The following is a 12,156-nucleotide window of genomic DNA, read 5'->3' on the forward strand; positions in this document are numbered from 1 at the left end:
CAGCACTGACTTGCTTCCATGCTTGCCGTGGCCAATTTTTAAAGGACCCCAGGGAAACTGGAAGGGTCACCAGGTATTTTACAAGAATAAATGAACGAAAAAATATACAGACAACATTTACAGATAACTGGCTGACACATATTCATATATATTGAATTAGCATTGTTGGGTTTACAAACACTTTAGAGACTAATAGGCCACCATTTACTATTTAATAGTAAATAGGCCACCATCAGTTCCAGGTGGATGGAAGTGTGTAAACCATGGGGTACCAAACAGCAGAGTATTTTTGCATTATATCAGACAACCTTGCCAACTGCAATAGTTTTAGGTAGGATCATGTTTTAGACCACTGTAGTGGTTTTAGATAGGAGCATGCTTTAGGCCTCATGCACAATTGCACATCAGTGCATAAATGTATGCTCCAGATACACTATATTGTGAAAGTATTGGGACGCCTGCCTTTACACGCACATTACATTTAATGGCATCCCAGTCTTAGTTCGTAAGATTCAGTATTGAGTTGGCCCACCCTTTGCAGCTATAACTGTTCAATTCTTCTGGGAAAGCTGTCCACAAGGTTTAGGAGTGTGTCTATGGGAATGTTTGACCATTCTTCCAGAAGTGCATTTGTGAGGTCAGGCACTGATATTTGACAAGAAGGCCTGGCTTTCAGTCTCCACTCTAATTTATCCCAAAGGTGTTCTATCGGGTTGAGGTCAGGACTCTGTGCATGCTATTCAAGTTCCTCCACCCAAAACTTGCTCATCCATGTCTTTATGGAGCTTGCTTTGTGTACTGGTCCAAATCATTTGGTGGAGGGGAAAATATGGTTTTCAGGGATTTGGCTTGGCCCCTTAGTTCCAGTGAAGGGAACTCTTAAGGCATCAGCATACCAAGACATTTTGGAAAATGTCATGCTCCCAACTTTGTGGGAACAGTTGGGGGATGGCCCCTTCCTGTTCCAAGATGACTGCACAAAAAGCAAGGTCCATAAAGACATGGATGAGTGAGTTTGGTGTGGAGAAACTTGACTGGCCTGACCTCAACCCAACAAAATACCTTTTGTGATGAATTAAAGCGGAGACTGCAAGCCAGGCAGCCTTGTCCAACATCAGTGCCTGAACTCACAAATGCAATCCTGGAAGAATGGTCAAATAATTCCCATAGACACACTCGTAAACCTTGTGGACAGCCTTCCCAGAAGAGCTGAAGCTGTTATAGCTGCAAAGGGTAGGCCAACTCAATATTGAACCCTACGGACTAAGACTGGGATGCCATTAAATTACATGTGCACGTAAAAGCAGGCGTCCCGATGTTTTTGGTAATATAGTGTATGCTGGATTTTTCTCTGCCAGAGCTTGGAAGAAAAAAATGTGTCTAATATTTATAAAAATGTGTCTAGTATTTATGCACATATGGCATGGTGGTGATCCTGCCAGCAAGTCTCCTGCTTTTTCAAAAGAACAAGCTCTCTTGCAGATGTATCAATTACAGTGTTGAGACAAGCCATTTTCCACTGACATGGGTACTTGCAATGCTCAGCTTTTATTTATTTAAAGGGTAACTCCACTTTCATGCGGAAAAAAATAGCAAATAAAGAAAAATACAGTATAGCGTATACAATTGTGGCACAAAAATTATCTTTCCCTTTCAATCTGCAGCTCCCCAAACACACCTCCAAGACGACCACTGCATTGCTAAAGAAGCTGAGGGTAAAGGTGATGGACTGCCCAAGCATGTCTCCAGACCTAAACCCTATTGAGCATCTGTGGGGCATCCTCAAAGGAAGGTGGAGGAGCGCAAGGTCTCTAACATCCACCAGCTCTGTGATATCATCATGGATGAGTGGAAGAGAACTCCAGTGGCAACCTGTGAAGCTCTGGTGAACTCCGTGCCCAAGAGGGTTAAGGCAGTGCTGGAAAATAATGGTGGCCACACAAAATATTGACACTTTTGGCCCAATTTGGACATTTTCACTCAGGGGTGTACTCACTTTTGTTGCTGGCGGTTTAGACATTAATGCTGCATTCACACCTGAGCGTATCGGTTTCAGGTGTTTTTTGGGTGTTTCTCTGGCGTTTGTTGGGTGTTTTATGAGCGTTTTAGGGCATTTTTAGCAGGCATTTGGATGTGGGTGGTGTTTAAAAGGGGTACAGGAGACCACCTGTGTGTTTGAAAAACGCCAGTGAAATGCCGTTGAAACGCCGATAACGGTGTTTGAATGCATTCCTATGGGACCAGAACAGCTCTTGATCAGCCCAAAAAGAAGCTCCTGTAGTTTTTTGAGCTACAGGGGATTTGCTTCAGGGGACAAAACGCTCAGATGTGAACAGGGGCCATTAAAATTAATAGGATTTTGATTGTTTTGGGCGTTTTGGATTTTCACAGATGAGCGTTTTATGGGCTGAAACAAAACGCTCAGATGTGAACAGGGGCCATTAAAATTAATAGGATTTTGATTGTTTTGGGCGTTTTGGATTTTCACAGATGAGCGTTTTATGGGCTGAAAAACACCCAGGGGTGAACAGGGCCTAATGGCTGTGTGTTGAGTTATTTTGAGGGGACAGCAAATTTACACTGTTATACAAGCTGTACACTCACTACCTTACATTGTAGCAAATTGTCATTTCTTCAGTGTTGTCACATGAAAAGTTATAATAAAATATTTACAAAAATGTGAGGGGTGTACTCACTTATGTGAGATACTGTATTACATTTTTGGTTTTGGGTTTAATACCGCTTTAAGACTCCTTTAACATTGAGCACATCTCTTTGTCCCTATAGGGTGTACCAGCTAGTGAAGACTCTGTATTCCTTTGGAATTTTTGTAACCTACGCCATTCAGTACTACGTTCCTGCTGAAATTATCCTGCCGCTTGTTACATCGAGAGTATCCAAAAAGTGGAAGCTAGCTTGTGAACTTGTCATGAGGACTCTGCTAGTCTGCATAACCTGTGAGTAACTTCATTTCAAAAATGGTATCATTCCTAGGTGTCAATGTTTAATTCTATTATGTACGATATTTTTCTAAGTAAAATAAGAAAAGGCTTGGGAAAGTAGAATCTACTTCCTCAAAAACAGCGGACTCTGCGGGCACTTTATGAGGTAGTAAGTTTATAAAAAAAATTACAATCTTTATTTGAAATATTCCTAAAAACAACACACAGGTTGAAACATATAACAACACCCTCTACTTAACAGTAGGTCAACAGGTACCCAATCACAGACATGGAGCTACGGATCCAATCATGTAACAAGTAAAGAAGTCCATCAATATAGAAGAAAATATGGGTAGATCTCAATGGTCAAATCCACAACTCCTCCATGCGTGCTTTACAACATGTTTCGCAAAATGTATTTGCTTTCTCAGGACAGTTTGGATGGGTGCTATTTAAGATTGACATTTTTTTACAAAGAAAATCCACATAAGTATCATATGTTATAGCATTGTACATTCATATTTTTAAATGTATTAATATATTTAAATGTCTTGTTCAAAGAAAAAAACGAACAAAATGTACCAAAAGAGAAAAAAATATATATAAACATGTATAGTGCTTGCCTTATTAAACTTGGAAAACAGATTATGGTAGAGAACATATCCTGGGGCGGACATAGGGGCCTCGCCAGAGGGACCAAAGGATACCAGATGACAAAATGGCATCCGATTCTCCCAAACCTGGACTGGCCGGGGTCCAGCTCCCAGTGTAGCCAAAGTGTATGACCAGTCTATAGATAGGAAGGTATATAGGTATTATATCATATTATTAAATAGGTATATATTGGAGGATAGCATACTTATAGTGTCTTACTTAACAAGGAGAGGAAGAGGTATATCTGATATTGTAAATGGATAACCATAAAGCTCAAAAAATATAGTTATTTGGGTGCAGAGGGGCCTCAAACATACCGTACGAGGGTTGGTATCTATATAGAAAATTTGCCAAGGTTGATGTGTAGCCTACAAGACCGTGTGTAAAAGGTAAATACATTTCTTTAATTGCAGACCCAAAAGGGTCTACAACAAAATTAACAAAAAGGACATAACTATAGGGATTTAAAAAATCTACCCACCCTGCCTTTATTTCTACTTGAAGTTACCCTCTTGCACAAGGAAAAACAATTAACGTGATCACAATGAGTTGACATTTAGCTGTAAAATACGTATTTTAGGGATGTGGTAACCAGATATAATCATGGTAAATCCTCAAGGGTCCTGTTAGCTTTTTTTTTTTTTTAAATTTCCCTACAAAATTTGCATTTCCCCAGGCTAGATTATGATTGACTCACATGGATTAACATGGGAACATGTCCAACTAAAGAGATGTCAAGTTACTTTCCCTTGGAAGTTACTTATAGGTCTCAGTGAACCCCAGCTAATAATTACCATATCTGTAGCTTGAGGTACATTAGCATGAAGAGCAAGTTGAAACATAAGAATAAATAAGAAAAGAATAAGGAATGTGACATACTTTGCATATCTGACACCCGCTCTATACTATAATTATTTTTAGCAATAATAAATGCTAGAAAATGAATTCTAAGACTGAGGAAGCCAGCATCTGGAGAAGCCATGAATGGTAACCAGTCAGCTTCTATCTTTATTTTTCAACGCTTAACTAAACAAGCCAATGTTAGAAGCTGATTGGTTCCTATATACAACTACTCCAGATTTTGCCTGTTCCAGTTTTAGTAAACCCCCCCCCCCCCCCAATGCTCATTACATTGCTGGTCAGTGAGGTCCCCCCCCCCAGGTGGTCAGTGTAGCAGGGCCCCCTGAATCGGTGGTTATTGGGAGATTGGGAGAAGGTCCACCTTACATTGGTGGTCATTGGGAAGAGTGGTTCCCTTACAGATTGCTTAAACTTTCATTGTTAAATGGTGTCAATTGTTACATATCGGAGAGGCAGGAAATGCTTGTTGCACAAGGGAAACCCTTCACAATGTCTGGAGGAACCCTAAGGCCCAATGGAACCCCAGTTGAGAAAGGCTGAGCTAGTCTGTATTTTAGGCTCTGTACACTTATTTTTGGGCACTTTACTAAAGGCATATGATGTAATAAAATAAACACTTTGTATAGCTGCTGGTACTAAATCTGTCCGCTATAAGGAGCAACAAAACACAATTATTTCTTAAAGTACAAAGGTTACACGTAATCCTATATAATTGACAGTATAATTCTATTGACATACATAATATTTCTCAGAATTGGCATCAGGTCTTGCCAGTGGTACACATTATCAGATGAGTTCAGATACACACAGGCTAAGTAATTATTGTCCCAACAATATGATCTAACAACTTTTCTGCAAAAACATGATTCTTTGGTTGTGCGGGTTTCAGTAGCTCTTCATTGCCGGTGTGTAACAAATCTGTCTTAAGTGTGAAACAGGCAAAGTATTCATAGACTCTTGGTTATGGGCTGGTACCTTTTAGGTGATTGGACACTGTAAAAACATTTCAAGGACACACCCCCTGAATGCCTCCCCTGTAACCCTACCCCACCTCCTGAGTCCTCAGTTTTTTGCTAGTGTCCCAAGGTGATGGACTCTTAGCTTAAAAGTTTATTATTTTATTTTTATTATTTTGTTTTTAACTACAGCCATCCCCTTTGCTGTCTTATACTAGAATTGGAGAAGTGCATCTGGTTCAGTGCACCTTGGTAAAATCTTTGAAATTGTATTTGGACCTAAGCTGTGGGGACAGCCTGTAATGTTGCTTTAGCCAGGCACTGGATCCTGCATGAGTGCCCACCTTGGCACTTAGCGCAGTGCCTGTAGTCAGCAGCAGGGTGCTATACAGGTCCAGGGCCATGGTCCATCTCTATGGAACCAGGACCATGGGGTCCCCTTTGGGGGTATGCCTACAGATGAAGCCTTGACTTTATTTACAGTAGGCATATTGGATAGGTAAGACAGGGTCACATCTTTCTCTTGTACTGTATTAACCAGGGCAATGTTTGTAATGTATTCAATCTACACTACTTCTTTGTATTGCAAATGTTACCAAAGTGCACTTGTGGCCACAGTATGAACATTGAAGACTTTAAATATTCTTGACAAGCTGTTTTGTTTCAAATATTGCTTTATGCAAAAGATATCCTGTGCAGACAGGATCACAACTTGCTGTTCGAAAAAGAGACTGAAGCAGTGTCAACTCACCAAGAGGACTCAGAGTGAAATCTAATGTAATTTGTTCCAGGCCGGCAGAATACAAAATATGCTTTGTTTTAAGAGGTGAAAAAGCATTGCAGATTTCAAAACCATAATTTTCTAAAATTAGCGCTTTAGTTAACAAGGGCAATACCTAAACTAACTTGGGGCTTTGGGCGTAACGTTCATTTTAACATCAAATTTCTATTTAATTTTAGTCACAGTCCCTGACTCTATCGCAGTGGCGGCTGGTGCTCAAAATTTTGGGGGGGCGCGCAAACAGAAAAATGTAATAGGCATTGCTTTGCGGCAAAAAACGCGGCTAAAAATTGCATGACTTTGAGGTCACAAAAGTGTGAAAGGGGCCTTCAGTAATCAAAGTATAGTGTGCCCCCTTCAATGCAGAGTGACCACAGTGTGCCCCCTTCAATGCAGAGTGACCACAGTGTGCCCCCTTCAATGCAGAGTGACCACAGCGTGCCCCCTTCAATGCAGAGTGACCACAGCGTGCCCCCTTCAATGCAGAGTGATCACAGCGTGCCCCCTTCAATGCAGAGTGACCACAGCGTGCCCCCTTCAATGCAGAGTGAGCACAGCGTGCCCCCTTCAATGTAGAGTGACCACAGCGTGCCCCCTTCAATGTAGAGTGACCACAGCGTGCCCCCTTCAATGCAGAGTGACCACAGCGTGCCCCCATCAATGCAGAGTGACCAGCGTGCAGAGAGACCAGTGCACTTGCCTGATGCAGCGGCGGCTTCTCCTCAGTCCTTCGCGTCTCCTGAGTCCTCCTCCTTGGCCAATGGCAAAGGTTCGCCTTTCGGCCAATCAGGAAACGGTTCTCGGACCCGCTTCCTAATTGGCCAGGAGGAGTATCCGTGTGACAATAGCGAATATTCATTTGCTCAGGGCGCACTGCTTTGCACCCCGGTTCGACCTTTTTCTGAAGCCTATTAGAGCCTCTGGCTCTAATCCCATGCTTCAGAAAAAAAAAAAAAAAAACCCATTGAACTCCATACGTCCGGCGCCCCGCATGTAGATTAGGGGGCTGGACGCATGGATAGGGGGGGCGGCGCCCCCAACGCACCGGCTGCCACTGCTCTATCGGCAAGCTGTATTGGCTGAGAGACACAAGCTCCCTCTGTCTGCCTGCTGCCTGAGAGTTCTGGAACAACGTCCTGCAAACCACAAAGTGAAACTCCTCCTAGTCTGTTGGAATATGTCTCTACTAACTTTGCACATCTAAACTTTGCAATATTTGCTCACTCTTCTTTGCAGAATGGCTCAAGTTCATTTAAATTTGATGGTTGACTGCAGTCTTTGTCATTCCACAGATTTTCAATGGGGTTTAAGTCTGGGCTCTGACTGGGCCATGCAAGGACATTCACCTTTTTCTCCTTCAACCACTGTGTGGTCATTTTTGCTATGTGCTCTGGGTCATTGTCATGTTGGATGATAAACATTCTTCCCATTGGCTACTTTCTGGCAAAGGGCAGCAGATGTTCCTCAAGAATTTGATGGTATTTTGCTGCGTCCATTTTTCCTTCAATCCTGACAAGTGATCCAGTCCCTGCTGCAGAGAAACACTCCATAACCGGGTATTACCTCCTCCATATTTTACTGTAAGAATGGTGGTGTTTGGATGGTGAGCTGTATTGGATTTCCACCAGGCATATTGTTTGGTGTTGAGGCCAAATAATTTAATTTTAGTCTCATCTGACCATTACACCCTTTTCCATGTGGCCTCAGAATCTTCAAGGTGCGTTTTGGCATAGCTCAGTTGTGACTGCATGTGGCCTTTCATGAGAAGTGGCTTTTTTCTTGTAACCCTCCCATACAAGCCACATTTTGTGGAGAATTTGTGATATTGTTGTCACATGCAAACAATGACCACTCTATGTAATACATTCCTGCAACTGCCTCAGAGTTGCTGTTGGCCTCTTGGTAGCCTCTCTGACCAGTTTCCTCCTGGCTCTTTCATCCAGTTTGGAGCAACGTCCTGATCCAGAGAGGGTCTGTGTTATACCAAATACCTTCCACTTCTTAATAATAGACTTCACTGTGCTTCTAGGCATTGATAAAGCCTTTGACATTTTTTTTTTTGTATCCATCTCCTGTCTTGTGACTGTCCACAACTTGATCCCAGAGACAGTGCCTTGCCACTCATAGTTGATTGTTTGCTTCAGTTGCACTACCAGGGACTGAAATGCTCCAAGAAAGCTCCTTTCATGCTGAGCTAATCAAAATGACCACAACTGATCACAGTTTGAAGTCAAATGGCTTTGTGCGACCTTTAGAAGGTGATTAGCTACACCTGATTGGGTTTACAAGTCATTTTCAGGAGGAGTGATCCTTTTTCTAACTCAGTGATTCTGTTTTTGAATTTTTAACCACTTCAATACAGTGCCCTTTTACCCCCTTCCTGCTCAGGCCAATTTTTAGCTTTCAGTGCTGTCACACTTTGAATGACAATTGCGCGTTCATGCTACACTGTACCGATATGAAATTTTTATAATTTTTTTTCAAACAAATAGAGCTTTCTTTTGGTGGTATCTAATCACTGCTGGGTTTTTTATTTCTTACTAAAAAAAAAGAAAAAAAGACAGAAAATGTTGAAAATAAAAAAAAGTTTTTCTTATTTTCTCTCAGTAAATTTTGAAAATAAGTAATCTTTCTCCTTCACTGATGTGAGCTGATGAGGCGGCACTGATGGGCACTGATGAGGTGGCACTTATGGGCACTGATGAGGTGGCACTTAAGGGCACTGATGAGGTGGCATTGATGAGGAGGTACTAATATGCCGCACTGATGTGCACTGAAAGGTGGCACTGATAGGCGGCACTGATGAGCACTGATAGGCAGCACTGATGAGCACTGATGGGCACTAAGAGGTGGCACTGTTGGGCACCAACAGGCGGCACTGATGGGCACTGATGAGCGACACTGATGGGCGCTGATGGACAGCACTGATGAGCACTGATGGGCACTGACGGGTGGCACAGATGAGCAGGCACTGATGGGCACTGACTGGCAGCATTATAGGCACAACATGTGGGCACTGATGGTGGGAACTGATGGTAAGCACAGTGGGCACTGTTTTTAACTTTTATTTAATCAGGGCACTCATGATCAGTGACCTAATTACCTGTCCTAGACCCCCCCCCTTTGAGGAGTAGCTGCTGATCAGCTCTTCTCGCAACACACACTCTGACAGTGTGAGGCGAGGAGAGCCGATAAACGGCACTTCCTCGTTTACATGTGACCGGCTGTGATTGGACACAGCCGATCACATTGGTAAAGAGCCACGTCATTGGCTCTTTACCAAGACTGGGGTGGCGCCGTGTCCTAGCAACACGGCGCAGCCACGATCGCAGCACTGCGCGCCTGAGAGGCCGTTCTCTGGCTCTGTCATCTGACATCATCCCAGAACGAGAGCTGCACCGCTCCGCCATCATTTGATGGTCGGTGGGCGTTAAGTGGTTAAAACCTTTTTTCTGACATGTTGGTGTTCTATCTTTCACTTGGATGTTATAGGTTGCTCTGAATAAATACAGCTGGATAAAACAAAAACCGTGTCTGTCTTAATTTCAGGCAGCAAAGCAACAAAATGTGATTATTTTGAAGGGGGTTATTCTTTTCTATACCTCCCTTGTAAAAAATACTTTAACAAGCTATCACTAACCTTTGTAGCTGTGTGAAAATACATCTACAAAATTCAGAACTTAGCCATTGAAATGACCGTTCCTCTCCCTTTTTCTCCGACAGCATGGACTGCCAGCCTTCTAGTATAAACTAACTGCAGCTGCTCTAAGATGTTTAGAAACTGACTAAAACCCAACTTCAGAGCCTTTGTTATTTTTGAGACTTAATTATGCTACAGTTCATGCAGCTAGAAATGGCAGTGAGGGCTTGTTTTTACGCTTGTACTGCTTGTTAACAACTTGCGGCCAAATCACATACCTGGTACCTCATTCGACCTCAGGTGGTTATACGGGATGATGCCAAAAAGTGCCAGAAAATGCCGGGTCATCAAGTGGTTAAAAATATATAAATAATCAAGACCATATTCTTGGTATGGGTGCATTTTAATCAAAAAAATATTTTCAAAAATTGTAGAGGAGTTGCTCTGATATACAGTCCCTTGTGCACACCCAGCATAAGGCTGGAGAATCCTAGCACCAGGGTTTTGATGCTTCTACAAATCTCCTGAAAATAAATAAAACTATACTCCCCCAAAATAGGTCACAACATTTTTGTCAGATGATTTTGATGACATTTGCGTTCACTGCGCAAATGCCCATGTAGGTGAATGCAATTATTCAGTGATTGTAAACCTGTGAAAATGTCGCTGTCATGCTAATTTGTGCCCTCGTCAACGCAACTTAATGTTATCTTAATGTTATGTTAACAATTTACACAAAACACGTTTTTCTTCTGCATGCGTAGCAGTGTATCCTAGAATAAAGCTCTCTTAAAGTAAAACACATGCATTCACTTGAGCTGTACCGTTCCGAAAGTTGGATAGAAGTCGCCTTAAATGTGTAATTTTAGGGTCTGTTATTGCTTGCATGCTGGTAAATGTGATCTGTGGTGGATTGGTTTTCACGCTGTGGCATAGGCACGGCGGGTGACAGACAATGCTGCCTCCTCCTAAATATCTGGTTTTATTTTTTTTTAATAATTTTTTCAACAGCCAAAACAGGCTTTTTGAATGGGAATACTGCACAACTGCAATCCTAGTATTTGGTTTACGGTTGCAGCTCGTCCCTAATGAGTCATGAATAGCGGTGGTACTGCTACTGAGGGGGATAATTTTTTCCGCAATGCACTGTGGCATGTGTACAACCCTTTTTCCACCTCCCCCAGCCAGGTTGTTTCTCAACCAGGGTGCCCTTTGGGTTCCCCCCGTGTTGCTACGAACACGAGACCCAGTTTGCCCTGGTTCAGAGATGGATGAGAGGACCCTGTAATCCAAGGGGGGCCTCTGTGGTCATAAGGACTTTAAAGTAATGAGGGTACTCTAATGTGATGAGGGGCTTTCATGTATAGGGGGGGACCCTGAAACTATGATGGGGAACTCTGATGTGAAGAAAAGACTCTAAAGGTATTTCCTATGGGAAGGTTTCTCATTGATAAGTAACATTTACATTTTTTACATTCTAGACTAAGTTGCTCTGAGATGTTGCATGCTTTTAAAAGGTGCCTCAACTTAAAAAAGTTGGGCAAACGCTGAGGGAGATTGAAAGATATAATGTGTGGAACCAAGAAATCTAAGAAACTTAAAAAAACAAACAAAAATACTCTGGGACTTGAGGGGATTTAGAGAGAAGAAGCCTGGGGACTCAAGTGGTTAAGGGTGAACAGAGCTGCCCTGACGTGAAGACGTTTCCTGGTATCAGGAGTACTACCCAGTGCTGGAGGAGGAAGAGGACCCTGCACATCATATGACATGCCTGACGACTTCTTGAAAAAGGGAGTATAATAAAACATAGCATAAAATACTGCCAGGGGTTATCTTCTGGGAGGGAGGCAGGGAGGGAGGTACAAATAGCCTGGAGTAAGGCTCTTAACTAGGGTTGAGCGAACACCTAGATGTCCGTGTTCGACGGGTTCGGCCGAACTTTAAAAAAAAGTCCGGGTCCGTGTCCCGGACTTTTACCGAACTTTTCCCGGACACCGAACCCCATTGAAGTCAATGGGGACCCGAACTTTAAGGCACTAAAATGGCTCTAAAACACCAAAGGAAAGGGCTAGAGTGCTGCAAATGGCAGCAAAACGTAATTAAGAGCATGGCAAGTGCTCTGCAAACAAATGTGGATAGGGAAATAACTTAAAACAACAAAAAAAAACAGAAAAATAAAACAATGTTCTTCTTCATCTCTGAAGGACGAGGCCCATATGGAGTAGGAGGGAGGTTGAGGTGGTGGTGGATGTGGCGGTGACTAGACATATGCCGGTTTTCGGTAATTCGATATATCGCGGTATTGCATAGCCACGGTATTGT

General features: G+C 42.6%; 1 protein-coding gene across 2 annotated transcripts in view; it reads left to right on the forward strand.

The window, feature by feature from the left end:
• The window catches only part of SLC36A4 (solute carrier family 36 member 4), a 516,124-nt gene that overhangs the window by 276,407 nt on the left and 227,561 nt on the right, over positions 1-12,156 (forward strand). For both annotated transcript variants that reach the window (XM_082245868.1, XM_082245869.1), the window contains exon 10: positions 2,788-2,957. In XM_082245868.1, coding sequence (XP_082101994.1) covers positions 2,788-2,957 — 170 coding nt within the window. The remainder of the gene's footprint in view (positions 1-2,787; positions 2,958-12,156) is intronic.

The sequence above is a fragment of the Pelophylax lessonae genome (assembly GCF_965119305.1).
Source record: "Pelophylax lessonae genome assembly, chromosome: 2".
Classification (NCBI taxonomy): domain Eukaryota; kingdom Metazoa; phylum Chordata; class Amphibia; order Anura; family Ranidae; genus Pelophylax; species Pelophylax lessonae.